Source organism: Empidonax traillii, unplaced genomic scaffold (assembly GCF_003031625.1).
Source record: "Empidonax traillii isolate 1590-97213 ecotype Southwest subspecies unplaced genomic scaffold, ASM303162v1 scaffold361:size2146424, whole genome shotgun sequence".
NCBI classification, from domain to species: domain Eukaryota; kingdom Metazoa; phylum Chordata; class Aves; order Passeriformes; family Tyrannidae; genus Empidonax; species Empidonax traillii.
Window position 1 is genome coordinate 1,974,968 of NW_020955554.1, and position 19,680 is coordinate 1,994,647.

At 45.3% G+C, this 19,680-nt stretch overlaps 1 protein-coding gene across 3 annotated transcripts in view; it reads left to right on the forward strand.

Moving 5' to 3' along the window:
* Positions 1–17,003, forward strand: part of PPIL2 (peptidylprolyl isomerase like 2) — a 71,908-nt gene extending 54,905 nt beyond the window's left edge. For all 3 annotated transcript variants that reach the window (XM_027892605.1, XM_027892604.1, XM_027892607.1), the window contains 6 exons: positions 1,007–1,124; positions 3,615–3,671; positions 13,120–13,192; positions 13,331–13,393; positions 13,864–14,003; positions 15,655–17,003. In XM_027892605.1, coding sequence (XP_027748406.1) covers positions 1,007–1,124; positions 3,615–3,671; positions 13,120–13,192; positions 13,331–13,393; positions 13,864–14,003; positions 15,655–15,748 — 545 coding nt within the window. In that variant the 3' untranslated portion in view covers positions 15,749–17,003. The remainder of the gene's footprint in view (positions 1–1,006; positions 1,125–3,614; positions 3,672–13,119; positions 13,193–13,330; positions 13,394–13,863; positions 14,004–15,654) is intronic.
* The last annotated feature ends 2,677 nt before the right edge of the window (positions 17,004–19,680 follow it).

Genomic DNA, 19,680 nt, shown 5'->3' on the forward strand with positions numbered 1-19,680 from the left:
GGCCACTGAGCACCACAGATCCCTTCCTGACCTCCTGCTGCACCAGCGATGCACTTACTCCAGAGGATTCTTGAGCCTCTTCTGCAGATGGACCAGCCTTGCTGTCTGTTTGGAGACTTTTGTTTGTTTTATTTTTAATACTGTCCTAAGGTGAAATACTTTTCATGGTTTGTCAAACAGGATTATGGATTTGACTGTAAAACTGTGACTCATCTCAGCCTTCGTTTTTCTTATTAAGAATGATCCTGGTGGAAAGTGCAAATGAAAATGTCAGATCTGTCATAAATAATGTAAAAATGACAGCCAGGAGGAGAGCTCTGCCAGACCCTCTTTCTGTCCACACTCACAGAAAAGAAATCAGTTTTGGAGGGCTGGGACTGGGATTTGTGCAGTTTTGTCGCCCTTTTGACTTCATTGCATTTAAGTGCTCACATCATCCAGGTATCTAGTCCAAATATTTAATTTATGCCTTTTATTTTGGAGGACCGTGTGTCATCATTCTTGATTGTTTAGCTGGAAATTAAGCATTTGAGCTTATAGCTCCTATTCTTAGTTGATTCTGTGAATGCATTTCATCTCCCTGATATTTTATTTCTGAAAGCAATGCTATATCCAGGGCACAATTAAACTAGTAACTCTTTGCTCTGTGTTTTGTCAGAAAGCCAGTTTAAAGATTTAATGTCTCAAAGGAGAAAAATTACGGTGGACCAGCAGTAAAAAATTAAATCCTTGACAGTTCTTCAGCAAGGATACATAAAGCTGTTGATAACAGTGTGGTCTGTTGCAGCTGATAGTGTGAGGGCACAGAATTTTGTTGCCAGTTGCAACATCAGATTTCAAGGTCGAGCTCAAATCCTGGCCTAGTGATAGGAATGAGGTAACAATGTGTGACAGATAGTGATCCAAGTGCTAGAAACCTTGAATTTAATGTCAGTGCCTGTTACAGAACACAGTGGGGAACTAAAGAAAGCAAACATTGTTCTTGTATCATCTTTTCTCTTTTAAGGAGGAGAATCTTACTGGGGAAAACCCTTCAAAGATGAATTCAAGCCCAATTTGTCCCACACAGGGCGTGGTGTTCTTAGTATGGCAAATTCAGGACCCAACACAAACAAATCACAGTTGTAAGTATTCACTTGCCTTTTGTGCTTTATTGTTTCCCTCTGGACATTGTGTCTTACTCTGTTAAGAAAACAAATGACATTTTATGAGCTACTCTTTAAATTCAGTCAGGTGAAGTATCTGTCGGGTGCTGCATGTTCCAGTCAGGGCCACAGCTGCTCTTACCAATCCAAGTGAAGCATGGCAAGAAGACCCATAGATTTATTGCATCATCATTAATTTGTCTTTTCTGGTTTTATGATTTGAAATTTTTGTTTGTTTTTGTCAGTGTCCCCTCAGTGTTACCCCTGTAAGATCACACCTATTGACTCTCTTTAAATTTAGCCCTGTATTGAACTTTTTAAAAGGGCTCAATAAAGTGAAACACACTCTGTGAAAATGTTACTTCTTTTTAGTCACCTGATTTTAAATGAATGGGAACGGTTCTGCTCTGTTGAAATGTTTAAAGCCAGGCATGGCCAAGTGCACCATCTGGGATTCATAATAACTTGTTTCTCAATGTACAAAAGCAGAATGAGGACTAAAATGAGGAAAAAATGCATAAAGAAGGAGGAAGGGACACCAAGGAAATGTAAAGATACTGAAGTTGTAATAGCCTTGTTTGTATGTAAATTAATACAGGTATTTGCCTGCCATCCTTTGAAAATGTTCTGTCTCTTTGAGCCAACTGTTTATTGGTTGCTCCAAAGTTGTTCTTTTATTGGGAGCAGCAGGAAGGAGAGTAAGAGTGTGTGTTGTCTTGGGACTGAGGAGGAAGGGAGGGAGTTCTTGGTGTTGGTCTTCACAATACTAAATGCTGTTATGGCTTATAAACTTTGCAGCAGTGTGTTTGGCTTTAATTAAACACAAGTGCTTGTCTCAGGGCCTTTAATAGGCTTATTTGCATTCTTAAGGCTAAGCACATGCTGGGCAGTTTGCAGGATCAAGTTGCTGTACAACTTATTTTGGATTTGAATGTTATTGACAGCACTCAGGTGCTAAATTAGGAGAGAGCAGAGACTTATCTCTTCTTTTCTTTTTAAAAACAAACAAACCCCAAACCCAACAAAACGGAGGGATTCTAGAAACAGATCGTGAGTGTTGTGCCATATTGAGTCACATTTACTGCTGTAAATGTGATTGTATGTTCTCCTAAAATTTGCAAATGTAAGATGAAATTCCTTTATGTGTAAGCCCTTAAGAGACTCCAGCTGCCCGTATTTATAAAGCTTCCTAGGCAGCACATGGACACTTCTGGCAAATGCTGTGGCCTTGGGAACTCCCTGTAGGTGACAGGCAGTGCAGGACAGAGGGAGCTGTGTCCCCTCTGCAAGGTGATGCTTCAGTACTGCTCAGGACTTCTCCTCGGGGGTCATTCTGAGTTATATTAATTCTGTTATCCTTAATTTTAGTTTGACTGCAGTAATGAATTAGAAGCTTTCTCTGTATAATTGCTACTGCTCAGGGGTTTTTTATGACAATGCTACATAACTGACCGCATGATGATTTGAAGGATTGGATATCCAGGAATAAAGTGGTGCCCCTGTAGGAGTTTGCATCCTGTACAGCATCTCAACACTTTTCTCTCTGTCTTAATAGATTGTCTGGCACATTACAGCCCCTCCTGCTTGCAGTCATATACCTTCCTGAGGTAGTTGCTTATATGGAAAAGTGTTTTTGGAATGCTTTTATATTTTTAGCTGTCTCTTATGTAGCACAACAGCTGGGGACAGGGAGGAGAGCCAGCACTGCATGTCCAGCCAAGACAGACCATCGTGGGCTGCAGACACAGTGTGGAAACCTCTGGCTCATACACTTGTGGTCCAGGTTTTCCAAAGAAGCATCAAGCTTTAGGGAGAGGTTTTAGTAGCAAAGACTGCTTTGGATTTGTATTTTAGTTCCCATGATAAAGTCTAAGAATACAGCCCCCAGAATTCAAAGTCCAATTAATTAAAAATCCAAGCTTCGTGGGTTTTCATTACTTTAAACACTTTGAAGTATTATTCTGGGGTGTTTGTGTCTGAAGCACAATTCTCCAGAGGAGAAATGGATCACCAACAGGCCAATTGAATGGAAGAGAAACTCAAAAAGGAAATATCCAAAAAATAAAACTTTGCATTGCAGAGACTGTTGTGTCATACAATTGTATTTGCCAGATAGAGGCTCCCTATCATGTACTAGAGATGTTCTTCCCAAGCAGGGTGCACGTCTCCCTGCCTTCCCACAGCCTGGTTAATCTTGGACTTGGTGCAAGGCCCCATGCTTGGAGTATTCTTTAGGGATAAAGGTGTAAAAGGGAGAAGTCAAAACTCCAGAAGTCCAGGACAAAACCCACAAAACTGAGGAGTTAAAGGATGTTTTGTCAGCAGGCCTCCCAGAGAGGAACCAGAGAGGGAAGGAGGCTTGTTTTTCTCCAAGAGCTTTTTCCTAAACCTTCGGTTTTTAAGCATTCCTGGCTGTTGCTGAGGGTCAGTGGGACAATATGGTAACTGTTATGTCTTTATTCTTTGCAGCTTTATCACATTCCGCTCTTGTGCATATCTGGACAAGAAGCACACAGTTTTTGGAAGGTAAGTGAAGGATACTACAGGCAGCAGTAGAGCAGAGGTGCTCTCCTGTGTGTCTGAAGCCTCAGGAGAATCTTGTGACTCTTGTCATTGAACTGGAGCAAAATCCCAGCTCTCAATCCAGTTCTCCTGGTCATGAGTAGGTGGGCAACATCACATCAGTGCCAATCATCAGACCCTGCCTTTTTTTCCTCCTTCCATCCCTGTAAGTTGCCTTATTTCCCTTCTGTGGGTGGCCCTCCAGGAGTCATGAACACAGGAATGAACCATGTTAATAATTGTGCATGGTAATTGCTGGGACACAGGAGACCACCTCTTCAATACTGCTTTCATCCTCTTATGAGCCATCAACTGGAAAATTAGTCATGACAGGACTGCTCTTCATCATGGCATAGAACATTTGCCATGCATAGAACATGCAGGCTTCTGCATAGATTAGGTCTTTTGGTCCCTTTTGTTCTTTTTTGTCCTTTTCTTTTGCTCCTGACAATTCTCATTGGTATAAAATCTGTGTGTGTGTACATCCATACATGTACATAAAGATATTACCAATGCCCAGACAGTGAGGGAACTTCATTCCTTATGAAGAAGTCTCTTCTGAAAGTCTCTTCCAGTGAAGCCCTCGCATGAGGGCAAAATTTGTTCTTTGCTGCAGGTCCATGGTATTTACCAAGCCAAGCATGGTGTTCTAAAGCATCCCCAGGAGCAGGGAAGGAGGGGGGGATGTTACTAACCTGCTGCACTGGTAGTTCCTGAGAATCTTACAACCTTTTTAAATGGAGATTTGGTTTTTTATTCTTTTCAGTTTTATCCTTTTGGAATAAATTGCAATTGAAAATAAAACCATGTGCTGTTTACTTTGATTGGATGTCATGCAATTGTGCTGTACAGTGAAAGTGATTTGTTTAATCCCATCTTCCCTGCCTGCAGGTTCTTGAGGGCAGAAAATGCTTCAGTGCAATGGCACTTTATTCTTGTGCTGTTAGTTCCAATACTGATTCTTCAATAATTGCACCCTGGGAAATGTATTTCTTTTTTACTTTCTCAGGTCTGTCCTAGAAAAATTCAAAGTTCCCTTGTCATTTGGTGAAAGCAGATAAATAAGGCAAATTCCAACACTAAAAGCTGAGAGCCAGTCTATTCTTGGAGGAGTTACCTTACCTAGGTCTTAAGACTATTTCACTTAAGCTACAATTCGAGTCTACCTTGCAAAAATCCCTTCAGATCCCATACAGTGATGCTGTTAACCGGAGCTGGCCACCTCATCAAACAGTGCTTGGGTTCGGACAGCTCAGCTGGAAATCAGTTGTGGATGCAGCCTGGCTTCAGTGAGCATCCTGTGCAGTCCTGCAGTGCCCTTGCTGTGTCTGGAACAGGCTCCAGTTCTACCACACTTGCCCAGGAAGGAATTTGCAGAGCAGCTGAGCTCACTGTGTGCAGGGACTGTGCTCCCAAAAGCCTTTGAAACAGCTGATACCTTGTGAGCCAAAGAGCTCAGATGATGTTTCACACTCTACATTGCCCTTTAGAGAGCAATCACTTCAGTCCAGGTAAATCTGGTTAAGTGTCTATAGCAGAGATTTTTGCAGTTTTAACAAAGACTGTCCTGATTAGTGAATTGTCTTTGTTACTACAGAAATCTGAGCTCAGGTGCCAGAATAAAGAAGTGGTGCTGCTTTCTCAGCGCTGCAAATATTTTTAGCTGAAATATAATGGAAAAACTTTATAAAACATGTTGGTTTAGAATCAGATTTGGCTCCCTGCATGAAAACTGGGTGACATCTTTGTATGAACACAGAGCAGGTCAATTTTGCTCTGGTCTCACTTGCATGTAAATAAATATTAATTCAATGAATGTAAAAAATGAAGATACTGGGATATATGTATTCCACTCACTCTGTATTAATCTACAAATTGAATTCTTGAATAATCAAATTTGCCTAAAAATTTAATATAAAAGGTTGCTGTGTGTAGCTCTTAAGAGCTATATTCTGTCATCAGAATCCTTCAGCTGTTTTTACCTGCATTGTTTTTAAAAGCCATAAAAGAAGATGCCAGAGATTGTACCTCTAGTGAAACTTCAACTTCAGTTTGCTATTTTAGATCCTGGCTGATTCCAGGATTTGGTGACTGTATCTGATCTTAGACTGTAGAGCACAATAATGTCTGGGAACCATATCTAGGAATAATATCTAGATTTAAGAACAGGATGAACCCATGAAATCAAGATTCTTTGTTTCCATCAGTGTTAAATTGGATTGTCTTGACTGGATGCTTACTGGCCTGTTGTGACTCTCATATAGATTTGAGGATTACTTATTTCAGTTAATATAGAAACCTAAATACTCTGATCTGAACTGTACCCTCAGCTCTTGCTGTGTGGCTCTGGTTCCTCTTAATGTCACATAGGTATCTTGGAGAGCACAATTTGACCTGTTTGTAATTTGTATAGAACTTTTCAGCAGGTTTTCCATACTTCAGGGAACACAAAAGAAGGAAAGAGCAACCATTCCCCACTCCTTTCTTTGGGTTTTTTTTGATCCTGTGTGGGATAGAACACTGGAGCTGTATCTTATTCATGTCCACACTGGTTTGAACCATTTTTGAATAGGAGCAGCTATTAATGTTGGATGTTTGGCTGTTGTTTGGAAAACACACCAAGCAGGTGTGGGCAGGGGGACTCTGAAGAGGTGGTGCAGTGGAATTTTCGTCTCAGGAGGAGGGTTCAGCTGGAGGACAGGGCAGGCATCGTGTCAGGATTGTGCTGCTCACCATGGCGGTGATGGGATGGATATACTGAAAAGAAAGGAGATAATCTGGCGTGGATGGGGAGCAAAAACAAAGGCAGAGTGTAAGAAGAATGCCTTTCCTTGGAGGCTGCATGGATTTCCTGCTCCAGCAGAGCTGCCTAGATTAAATTAGTAATTACCATTTCTAGTAATTACTATTTCTCCTGACTTAGAGCATGATGTAATTAACATGAAGACTGACTGGTGGCTTTTCTGGGCCTGTAGCTTGCTGGTGAGAGGTTTAATTTAGAAACTCAAATGATGTAAACCAAGTAACATGCATTTGCTCTGTACAGAGTGGATGAGAAGCATTTGCAGGGGATGAACTGCTGCATGGGGAGGGTCTGCATGATCTACAGGAACATTGCAGCCAGACCAGCAGATGGGCTCAGATTCCTGTCCGCGGTGCTTTATGCAGTTTAGAGGCAAGCACATCCCATCCATGCTGTTAGTACGTTTTCTGTTTTTCCAGTGTGCCACAGCTCTGGTGGATCAGAGACCTGCTACATTTACTCTTTATAAGCAGACTTAGAAACATCATTTCTGTCCCTGAGAGCTGTAAGTCCTGTAAGTAGAAAAGGGACTGCACGTGGATACAGGGAAGTTGTGACAATGACCCATTTCAGCCTACCTTCCACCACCAGTTTACACTCTTTTCAGAAAAAGAAACCCCCAGGAAAAAGTGAAATTGCTTTGTGGATGTTTTTGGGAGCCTATTGCAAAGCTGAAGAGACACATTAAAAAGTGCATGTTTCAAATAATAGTGGCAGGTGTTCAACAGGAGAAAAATGCTTTGGGAATTTTGGATGAGATTTAGGACAAGCAGAGCATGGTGGGCTTGAAAATGAGGACAGGTTGTAGGTACGTGAGGTGATGAAACAAAGGGCAGTAAAGGGAGCAAAGTGTTGTGGTCAGAGTGGCAAAGCTGGAAATGATCTGAGCAGCAGTTCTGTGTGTTCATCAGAGCATCACTCGTGTTTGTCAAGAACTGAGAAGAGGAAGTGGCAACTGAGATGGAGACGAGTGTGTCCAGGGCAGTTTTCTCCTTTGTATGTGGCTGCACATAGCTGCTGAGGTGGATAACTTTTACTGTCTCTCAAAGTTTCTGCTGCTCATTCTTCAGTTCTCTTGTTCCCAGAAATAATGAACAAAGTGGTTTAGGAAACCTCAGATTTGGGCAAATTGAAAGCATCAGTCAGTAGCTGACATTCACTCAGCTTAGTCTTCTCTTTTCTTCCCTTCTCCCCTTTGCCAGCTGCTTTTGTGGAAGAGAGTTCTTCCCTGGGATCAGTATCACTCTCTGTTAATATTCCTTAACCTCTTTAATGCTTTCTACTGCCATTATGTAGAATGGGGCAATGAAAGTAACTCTTGTCCTCTAAAGTAATTATCTACATAAAACAACTGCCAGGCATTATTCAGTCACCCAGGTAGGGTAAATAACACAGTGGCAGTTGGCACTTGCAGCATTCCCTGTATGGTTTCAATCAGTGAATCCAAATAGTTTCTAAGCTGGAAAACTCCTGTTCTTCTTGCTCTTCTGCTTTAGTACATCTGAAGAATGGAGAAATTGTGTGACAGCAGAAGAGCTGATCCTGTGTTGGGAGCCTGACCTAATTTTGCACTGCAGAGTCTGCTCCCCAGACACTGGGATAGGAGGGAAGAGCAGGCTGGGAAAAGCAGCCAGGCCTCCTTTGGAAGCTGTGGCCCTCTCAGCACACCAGCACTGGGCTGCTGGAGCTGCATGAGGGCTGCTGTCACGTCCAAAACAGTTGTGTTGTCTCCGGAGAGGGACCTGTGCCAAAGCAGGGAGGTCCTTGTGTGCCAGGTTCTTCTGCTGAGTCTAGTTTCAAAAAGCTTTTTCCCAAGTTGTTTGATTTTTTCTGCACCCTTTACTGCTATGTGTCACCTGCTAGATTAAGCCCTTATGAGATATTTTGGCTGCATTCTTGTTGCACGTTGGAATTGCTCCCTCCATTGCAGATTGACTCTGTGCATAGAAAACATTTTGTCCTGATTGTACGTGTTTGTGCATGTATGTGCTGTTCTCTGTGTGTGTGTATATAAATATATGTTCTCCTTTTTATAAAAATAACCCTAAGGGCAGAATGTGTTTACACATACAGCAATGTTTCTTTCTGGTTTCTGTTTCTAGTTCAAAGCGCTTTTTTAAATAGTCCAGACATTGTTCTTGTATCATCCTCTGACCAGGAAACTATTGTCCTGGACTCCTGCCATCCCCAGCACTGCATAAGGCTTAATTCCTATCATTCTTTTCTAAACAAAAGTATGAGGAATAGGTCCACATGTCTTTGAGACCGTCACCACCTGTGAGGGAGATGCCCTTCTCTTTGGGGGCAGCATTAACTGGTGCCCAGGAGACCTTCCCTGGCATATTGCAGATGGATAGAGCCTGCTCCAGGTATTTCACTCCAACACCATGCGTGGTTGTGAAGCAAGGTTACTGGGCTACATAAAGGAGCCTTGACAGGAAGGAAGATTTCAAGAACATATCCAAATGTGAAATGCAAAGATATCCAGAGCTAACTTACCCAGTTTTCAAGAAAACAGAATTGCACAATTAAGGGCAGATTTTTGTTTTCATTCCTGTGCTAACAGAAAAAAACCCCTAAGTGTGCCTGCCTTGTCATTCATGCTTAGATGTAATGCAACATTTATCAAGCTCCTCTAAAAATACAAGCTGTCTCAGGGATGCTGAGCTAAATATATAGCTGAGATCATCCCTTCTCTGTTCAACGTCTAGTGGAAGCACACAGCAAACTCTTGGTTTCACTGGTTGTTCTAATGTAAATGGTGTCTCGAAGGTGTTACCCTTCCCCCTGTAGGATGTCATCTGAACATCTGTTTAAACCTCACTTAGTCAATTTAGGACAAACCGTGAGTGGCACCTTAGAAAAGGAACAGAGCCAGAAGCAGGGGAAATGGTTAAATTTGTTTCTGTCCTTCTCCCTTCCCTGCTGGCCCCCAGCTTGGCACAAATGACACTGCACAAGGCAGGTCAGCACAAGGAACTGTCACTGTCTGTGTCACACGTTTAGCACATGAAAAGACCATAAAGGGGTATTAGCTGGGCTTCTGGAGTCTGCATTTTCTTTTATTGAAAATTAGGTATTTATATTAGAATACTGTTAAGTAATGGTTCTCTCTTTAGAGGTTTGGTTTTGTTTTGTGGTTTTTTAAATGTTTTAATGTACTGATCGAATGTTTTTTTCTACATAGGACTTGTATGGGCTTTTTTCTTGGCAAGATGTCCATGGGCTTTTCTTCTTACACCCATAATATGTGTTGTGGGACAGGCAAAGAATCCCCAAAACTTCTCTGGTGTGTTTGTTTCCTCACTGTGTGAGAAGCAGTTGCTGTAAATGATGCCAGTGCAGGGGCTTTGACACATTACATCTCATCAACCTGATTTTAGTGCTGCAATGTAACATCATGAGATTTGACAATAACAACATGTAACGTTTCAAGAGCTTGCATGTACATTGTCTTTCTACTTAGATCAGAGGAAAGCTTGGAAAAGCCTTTACAGTTGGAGACCTCAGGTTGAAATAATCAATTTTTTTGCATCCACTTATGACTGCCTTGGTTAGTGTGTAGTTCAGTTTTTACAGGGTGGGTCATGTTTGCTGTCAGATCTCGTCCTTTTTGGATATTAATTTTTAGTGATGAAACACCAGCCTGATCCTGACAAAGCTCCCAAGTGCTCCCCGAACAAAAGTGACCAGTAGATTATTTCCAGTCCCTCTGGTCAGAGGTCTCTCCTCTCAGCTGGTGGTTTGTATTCAAATGAGGTTTTATTTTTTATTGGGATAATGGCAGTGTCTAAAGACATTAACCTGTACTGAGAGCTGACTGTGCTGACACTGTAACACACATAGAGATACTCTCTGTGCAAAACGTTGGAGAATGCAGGGATGTAAAAAAAAAGGCAGTTTTCCATTTGAGAGACAAGAAGTGAAGAAGAAAAGAGAAGGACGTGCTCTGCAGGCATAACAACTTTGTCTTATTTCCCCTTAGCCCTTTACAGTCACATCAAAAACGACTATTTAGATCATTTACTAACGTTGACCTGTGAATGCCATGTCTATCACAGCCTTTTAAAACATACAAGTGACAAAATATTCCCAATAAATTTTAATTAGCATAGAGATTGCAGATCTGGGAGCATCACCAAAATGCATTAGACCTACTATTGTGGGAGGTCTTGCTATGGGCTAAGGGATTACTCAGTTGAGATTGCCAGTGCTTGGCTGACGTGGCCATTTCAAATTATCAGAACCTAATTAAACGAAAACATACGAGCAGATAATGAGTGGAGCTGTTGGCTAGAAAACCCTCCAATATTAAATCAGAAGTTTCCTTTGGGGCAGTTAAATTACAGTGAATACATCTTAGGCTGGGTGTTAATCACCAGTATTATAACTGAATCTGATATTGACCTGGAGGGAGATTTTAAAATTGAGTTTTTGTTATGAATTTTCCAAAGTTCATGCAGGATCTTCCCGCCCTGTGCAGCCTCCCCCAGTGTGCTCCCTCCAGTCACAGAAGATTGAGGCTGTTCTAGCCTGCATGCACGGTTTTTAATTGCTCTTAGAAGCCACAACCTGATTACAGCACATCAGCAGGCCCACGGGGAGTACAGTTTGGAGCAGCACTGCAGTGTGAGCAAGGCCAGCTGTGCTGGGCACGTGCTGAGAACACCCTGTCTGACCTGCCTTGGCTCATCCTCTGTGCTGGGCTCTGTCGGTTTGGTTTTAGTGCCTGTTGAGTGCCTGTCCCAGCCGGGGGCAGTGGGGCGGTGGGCAGTGCTGTAGAAGGTCCCTTTCTCCACTGGATCAGGTGAGGCTGTGTCAGGTGAGAGCCAGGGGCCTCTCCTGGTGCTGGCTGGGCAGATGCCATGGCAGGACTGGGCAGGGTGAGATACCCTGGTACAGCTGTATGAAGGTGACTGTGAATACCGTGTGTGTTTTGGTTGAGGCATTGCTTATTTCTTTGATATGAAAGCAGAGACAGGCGATAAAACACTATATATTCCACCAGTTTGATTCCCCCTCCCCCCCCCCCCAGTTTCATTTAATTTGGTTTTCCTCCATTTCATTTGCCCAGCCCTTGACAGCCTGCTGGTGCTGGAGTCCCAGTAATCCCAGCAATCAGTCCTTAAACCAGCTGCTCCCTGTGAAGGCTGCAGGATTACCCTGTCCTGTGGGACCTTGGTGGCCAGCTCCTGTCCTCACTGCTGAGCTGCCAGCCCCAAACTCCTCCCCAAGCTCCTGCAGGAGCAGTGCTTTTGAGAATTACGGCTGCTTCTCATTGTCCCACGGCCGTCAACATGAACTGGAGTTTTGTTTCCTGGCCATGTGGCTTGGCTCTCTTAAAACAGATGTTGTCCAGCAACAGCCTGCTTTGCTAATGGATCTGGATCGCTTGGCATCTACAGCCTGTCTTCCTCTCTATTTACTGCTCTTCTAAGAATAGCTGTTTTCAAATATAATTGGGGATGATGTGAATAAAAGTGTTAAATACCCTGGGACCAAGATCTGATCTCAGCAGGACCCCTCTGGAAATGTATTGACTCAGTGGTTCTTGTTTAAAATTAGCTTTTGACACCTGTCAGCCAATTTTTTATTGAATGTGTGCTGTGTTCACCTCATATCATTCTGGTTCCTCAATCAAAATATCAGCCGCCTTCCAGAAGTCTGTTCCACGGACACTTTTATCCTTGTTAACCACATCTGTTGTCTCAGTGATAGAAGGTTGTTTGACAGACTGTTTTCCACAAAGCCTTGTTGATTGCTGTTACTTATTTCCTCTATTTCTTAATCATGTCCTGTCTCCACTATTCCATTATTTTGCTGGGATGGATGACAGGATTATAATTATCTGGTTTACCCCATTTATCCCTTCTAAATATGCTTTTCTGGAAGTTTCCCATTGTTCCACACTTTTTTTTTTTTTTTTTTGAAAATGAACATGCAACACTTCAGAAAGGCTTCAGGCTTAAACATTTTCAAGCAAGTATTTGGATATGTTGGCTTGAAAAGTGAGAGGCCAGGGATCTGACATCCTCCAAAGTAAAAACTGCAGTGAAAAGTGTCCCAGCATTCCCCTTGGCTGTGACCTGATGCTCTGCTGCCTTCCCAGAGCCCTCGTGAGCTTGCAGACATGATGTTCTCCTGGAGCAATCCTCGCTTTCTGTGTTATTGCTGTTCATGCAGACAGCTCTGTCGCTGCTCTCCTGGAGTGCTGGAGTTACCGTTCCCTTTCTTCTTGATAACGTCTTCAGTCTGATGTACAATTTAAAAACAAAGAGACTTGTTCTTCATCTGGCTGGTTTCTGTGGCTCCAGGGTTTTTGGACAAATGGCTTTGCTTTGCCTCTGAGTGTTTGACTTTTCCATGTTCTACTTAGTTTTAAATTCAGGTCCTATATTTAAGAAAAAGTTTTTACCTTCCATACTAAATGACATTTTCTTAGGTCTTCCAAATAGTTACTGATTTTCCATCCCCCAAGCATGGTGTTTTAAAAATCTGCTAGAGAATTATGAATAATAAATTAGAATAAATTAGATATATTAAATGTAAGGGTGCAGGAATATTTTGAGTATGTTGTGACAGGTGGATATCATGTCTTTCCTCTTTTAGGGTGGTTGGTGGCTTTGAGACTCTGACTGCTATGGAGAATGTGGAAAGTGACCCCAAAACAGACCGTCCCAAGGTACGTGCGAAGCACCAGGGGCTGTGCCCTTGCATGGCAGGGCTGCTCACCCTGCTGACACCTCTCAAAACCAAATTTGGGGGGGATGGCACAGCTTAATCAGCAGATGGAATTATTGTTCTTCTCTTGTGCTCCCAGGAGGAAATAAGAATTCAGACAACGACTGTTTTTGTGGATCCCTATGAGGAGGCCGACGCGCAGGTGAGGACGGTTGGTTGCTTGGCTGTTTTATTTGGAAGGCCAAAGCTCTTCTGCGGAGAACTTTGTAACTTTTCTCTGAACATGGGCAGCCCCCTGGCCCATGTGGTGTCCAGCTAAGGTTGAGCAGTTCCCATTCAGCAGTGCCTTGTGTGCCAGGATCATCCTGACTCTTTCAGTGCAGTTACTCTTGCAGCTGAGCCTGGCACAGCGCCCAGGCCATCAGCTTCCCCTGGCTTCCCTGCAAATGCCCACACTAGCTCTGCTTAGCTGCAGGTGAGAAGAAAGGAGTCTTCTTGTAATGGCTGCAGGCAGCCTGTTTGCAGTGGCCATTGAGAGGTGTCTCCTAAAGCCTGCCCTGTAATCACAGCAGTGCCTGTTACTGGTTTAGCGTGCTTAAAGCTTCAAAGAACTGTAGACATTTTCTCCTTGTTCTGTCTCTTGCAACAGATTGAATCCTTTGCTTCCCACAGGTTACTGCTGAAAGAGAGAAGTTCCAGCAGGAAGAAGAAGCAGCCAAAACAAAAGCTGAGGTGGTCCCACCACAGAAGGAGGTCCAGACTCCTAAAACTTATCGGCAGGGGATCGGAAAATACATCAACATGGCTGCAGCGTGAGTTCCCTGCCCATCTGATCTTTGCTGAGGGTTTTAGGTTCCTTTCCTGCTGGATGCTGATCCTGTTCACGTTTGTTTTGTGCTGGCAAAGACACCTTCATGTAGTCCTAACAGTCCAGAGTTTCCTCTCCTGTTGTTTTGCAAGATTACAAGTTAACTGAGCATTTCTTTTAGCACTTGAACATGACCAAGTTGGTCTTTACAGCGTGTGCTGACTTCAGAACTGTAGATACATTTCCAGAACTCAGAAATCCCTGAGGAACTGTGTGGTGTCACTTCCCACACTATCTTTTATCCTCTTCCTTTTCTGCAGCTATTTCTGAAGGCCATGGTCCCGCAGATGTTTTTCATTTGGCAACTTCTCCCCTGTACAAAGTCGTTTCCCTAAGCCCCTGTCAGTCTGCTGCTCTGGTTCCCTGTTCAGCCACACAAGCAGCTGAAATGGCAGAAAGGGGAGTGGGTTCCCAGGCCTGCTGTGGGAGCACAGGGTGTCTGCTGAGTAACTCCTGGATACCCGGCTGGTTGGACAGGCTTATCCTAAAGCACCCTCTCCCAGACACCCTTTGTACTCCTGTCAGGATTGGCAGCACTGTTTTCTTTCCTAAGGACACTACAGAATCCTGGCTGAGCAGCAGCTTAGCATGTGTTTGGGGAAAATTAAATTAAATGCCTTCCACTTGATTTTTAGCAGACTTCTCTAAAAGCATTTGCAAAAGTGTTGTTGTCTGTCTGCATAAAGGCCTGTATTTATGCATACACAGATCTGGGCAGCTATTTAATCAGCTTGTGTGTGCCTTCGTGACTTACAGACATTTGCATAATTGTGAGAACAGAAATATGTTAGCCCAGGTGTGTCAGTAAAATGTTTCAGTTACAAAATATTGCTTGTCCCTTAAACTATGTTTAGCTTAAAACTGCTGACATGTTGCACTATATTTACAGAGGAAACCCTGGCTGAGCATGTGGCTCTGTGGAAAGGACCAAGCAGTACAGAAAGGACCTTCAGTCCTTGCAGCCTGCCTTGACACCGGGAGTTTGGTCCACAGAGCTCTTTGGCAGGTTCAGGGTTCTGTGTTCTCCCTATCAGCTACTGATACCTGGCAATAAAACCAGAGCACGTGAGCTGGCTGCATAATGTTTCCGTGGGGTTGCAAACTCTGCTCAAACAGCAGAGCAGCTGCAACAGGCTGGGCTTGAGAAACAGGAAAGAATCTGAAAAGCTCGGCCAGCTGCTTTATACCTGATTCCTCTCGAATCCCTTTGCTGCCACAGGTGCAGGTGAGGTGGTGTAGGACGAACTCGTGGCTCATGTTTTCATCATGACCATGCTAAAAAAGTACAGCTGTTAAATCTTCAGCTCCGGCCTGGAGAACTTAATGTGCTTTGAACACGTTCCTGGGAGTGTTCAAAGCCCGACCCAAACCATCCCCACAGGCTCACGCAGTCTCTGTCTTTTTGGGCTTGCCGGGGGCCCCCATGTCCGACCCCCTGCAGTCTCCGTGCTGGCACAGAGCTTGCACTCCTCTCTGCTTGACCAGGGCTGGGCTAGCTCTGCCATAGCTGTTGATGGGAGAGAACAGGCATGCAGCTGCCCTGGTCTCACTGAGCAGTAAATAGTGCCTGAGAATTGTTTTTGTTTTGGCTCCAGGAAGCGCAGCGCGGAGGATGACGGGCCCTCAACCAGCACAGCTGCGAAGAAAGAGAAAAAGAGCTCAGGCTTTGGGGACTTCAGCTCCTGGTAGCAGCACGGGGAGCCCAGCACTGGGGCAGCACAGCAACAACAGAAAAGGCGCCTCCCACGTGTCCCCAGAGAGCCTGAAAGACAGTCTGTCCTGGGGAGGGAAGGCACGGGCCTGCCCTTGCACTGGGAGAGAGAACTGCTGCTTTGTTGAGGCCAGTTAATGCGGCTTTGTTTTCTAGAGAGCTCGTCCCCCGCTCTGCATCTTCCTCGAAGGCTGTTGTGTTGTTGTTTGCGAAGCAGGGAGCAGGCTCCCAGCTCCCCAGGGATCAGCTGGAGCCTTTCTCTCATGGCTGGCAGCAGAGCAGGCAGAGCCCAACCCCACAGGACACTCCTGCAGGGAGCAGCCACGGTGGAGAAAGAGCTCCTTTCACAGGTAATGGTCCCCAGAGCAGACCGGTGTGCCAAGCAGAGGAATGAATGAACGTGCTGGGAAGTGCCTGTGCTGCTGCAGGGCTCTGTGTGGGCACCCCAGCCTGTCCTGCCCTTCCCTTCCAGCTCCTCTTGCTGGTTCTCAACAAGGACCAATTTTGTCTCTCGCTCTTGGCGGGCCTGCGGGGATCATGCCTCGGTCTCCGAAGGGCCTCACTCGCTCCAAAACGAGCCCCCTCTGAACCTGTTAAAGTGTCAGCAGCCTGGGGGAAGCTGCAGATGTAGATGGGGATCCTGGGGTAGCACTACTTGTTGCTCCCAGTGGCTGCCCTTCCCTGAGCCACTGGACAGCCAGAGGGGCCAGGATGCACCAATTCACACGTGCCCTCAGGACCCAGAGACTCCAGCCTGGAACAACTGAGCAGGAATAGAGAGAGCCATCCCTAAGGCCTGCTCCTTGCAGGGGAGCACACCCCATAGTCTGCCCTGCCGTCAGGCTCCCCATCGTTAGGGACAAGCACAGAGCATAGCTGACAGCTGTCTTGGGTATTTCCACTGCACGCCTACAAATTATTAGGAATCGTAGTAAAGCCTTATGGAGTAAAGGGATATCAGCCTGGGAAGTTTTAATCCCAAAACATCTGTGTGTTACCTTCACTTAGACTCGATCCTGAATGTTAGTTTGCAGTTCATCTTCAGTGTTTTCAGAGGAGAGAAATGCCCTCCCTACCTCCTGTGTGGCTGAGAAGAAAGTTTTGTTAATCCCCTTTGGAACAATACATTTGTACTGGTGGTTTCATGTTTTAAGGGAAGACTCCACTTAAATGAAATTGCTGTAAAAACTTTTGGTAAAATATTTTGCATTAAATGCTTTTATTTTCTTTTGACTGCTTGCCTTCAACTGTTCACCTATCATTTCCAAGATCATGGCATTGCAAAGTTGATTGTTGTACAAGGAAATGATTCATTCGTGCTTTTTAAGATGCTCGTAAGGAATTGGGATCTCTGAGGATATGATTACATCTTTGTTAAATCATAGGAAGTTCTAACTGGTTTGGAAGAATAATGGGGGCGGTTGTTTTGCAACATTTTTAAGCAACTAAGTTTGAAATAACATGTTTGGTTACTGGAACAGGGGTATGATGGTACTTTCCTAATGCTGAGTTTCTTCTGTCCTATTGGAACCTCTTGTTTCTGCTGGGTTGTCTTTTCATGATAAATTTTTATTGATTCCTTCTACCTAACTTGTACTTCAGTACATTTTTGAGTCATCAAGTGCACATCTAGAGCTGGAATAGTTTCTTGAATCCATAAGGGTAAAATACTTTTTTTGTACTAGATTAAAATGAAGATTATTATGAAGGAAAGGAGCTTTTAATTACAAGGAAGGCAGCAGAGGTGTGGCAAGGATTCCCGTTTCAGCAAGTCCTTGCTGCAGATTGATCCAAGAGGCAGTTTCCTGTGGCAGCAGGAGGCTGCAGAGATAACTGCCCACCTTCCCTTCTGCTTCAGTTTGTTGGCAGAGCTCAGTGCAGTGGGATAGCAGAAGGACCACTGCTGTGCACGGTGCTGCCTGTCCAAGCACTGCCCCTTTCTTACCATTTCCCACCATAACCTCAGGCACAAAAGAGAAACAGTTTCCTGGATCCTGGGAAGGGCTGAGCGTGACCCTTTCAGTTTTGCTCCAGGCAGAGGTGAAGCTGTTGAGCCCCCGTTCCCTGTGGGACCTGGATGCAGCTCTCTGGCCTGCTCGTGCTCACAGCTGCTGGTGGTGGCTCCAGGCTGAGGGAGCCTGGCTCTGGCCAGGGGTGTCCCAGAGGCTGAACAGTCTGGTCACTGTGCTGGGGTTTGTACCGAGAGCTCTGTGGGGCACCAACACCAACCCTTGCTTGGGCAGCCAGACCCTGCAGCGAAGTTTTGTCCTGCAGTTCCACCCCTCTGCTCCACCCTGCACCTGTACTTTTGTGTACTTGTCAATTAACTTCAACTTGTCTTCCAATGTTCACAACCCATGGGGACAACGAGACACCATCTCTTCTGTAAAAGATGGCAGGGGCACAGTGTGGGTGCTCAGAGAGCCGAGCAGTGTGATGTACCCTTCATTTTTACAAAACCTGGCTCTTGGCAGGGTGACTTGCAGGCTTCACTACCTGAGCCAGGTAAAGGGAGGAAGGAGCCCTTACTGAAACCTTTCCCCCCACAGCCCTTTCATCACTTGGTTCTCCAGCAAGGACTGTGTCTTAAGGGAATACCCAACCAGCTCCTGCCATGGCCAGAGGGATCGGAGGAATTGTGCAGCCTTGCTACAGGAGCTCACTCCTGGGAACTGCTGTGCTGTTTGGAGGCACACTTTCACGTGCTTTGTCTTTGACACTTTTCCAGTAAATGTGCTTAGAGAGCAAAAGCAGGATTTTAACCAGTAGCTGAAGTAGCTTTTGTCTGGCCTTGACTAGAATAACACCAGTACCCTGTTACTTTGCCTTGCTCCACACCTGAGTCGTTTCCCTCCAGCTCCTCTGAAGACAGTAACCAGGTAATGAGCTTTCCCTGGAGCCCGAGCCACCCTCGGCACCAAAGGCCATCTTGTTGAAACCAAGGACTGTGCTAAGCTTTTGTGTCTCCTGGCAGGAAAACCAGAATGAGCAGTACGAACACGAGCAACAAAAGCTGCTGTTTATCTGCCTGATTCCTTTTGGAAGAGCCTGTGGTCCTGGAGACCTGCAGCAGCAAAGCCATGTCTGGTGGTGCAGTGTGGATGCCTGGGACATCTTGGGAGCTGATGCAGTTCGTGCTGCTGGCACTGAGGCTTTAAGGACAGCGAGGTGAAGATTGTCTTGTGGGTGGGTGGGCTTGCAGGGCCAGTTCTGGGGTTCTGGTCCTAAAGCTGTGGTGTGTTGGTTCAGCACTGCCTACGCTGGTGTGCCGAGGGATGGTCTCTGCTGCCCGAATCCTGCATTTGTGTGGCACGTGCCCATACCAGGGGCAGGGGTTCAGCAAGGCAGTGAAGGGCTCAAGTGCTAAAGGCACCGTCACGGCCAAGCCCTTGGAAGGGAGAGGAAGGCTGAGCACGCTGGAGCAGAGGAGTGCCGAGGGGCCGTGCTGCTGGCTCCACGCTGGTGCGTGTGCAGCTGGATGGGCACAGTCTCGGTGGGTGCAGAGGGCTCTTGCGGCCCCCCAAGCACTGGTGACACCAGCATGGGCCGTGTCAGTCCCCTTGGCTCTTGCTGGAGTTGCAGGCATGGCCGTGGCCGCCCTGCAGCCAGCAGGATCAGCTGGCAGATAAGCCTCTCACTCAGACGCTGGGTTGTAAGTCTCGAATATTTCTGGGATCCTCCAGATGCAACCCCTCACCAGCAATGTTTGGAAGGAACAGGATGTCAGAAACCTGGCACAGGAAGCAGCTTTTATAAGCAAGAGAGGGGATTTGCCAAACACCCCCCCAAGTTAACACTGTTTGCTTGGAGAAGGCAAACAGCCTCAGTCAGACGCAGGAAGGGGGCGGGCAGTGCCTGCCCTGGCCGGCAGTGCCTTCCACCCCACGCTGCAGCCAGGGAGTTCTCACTT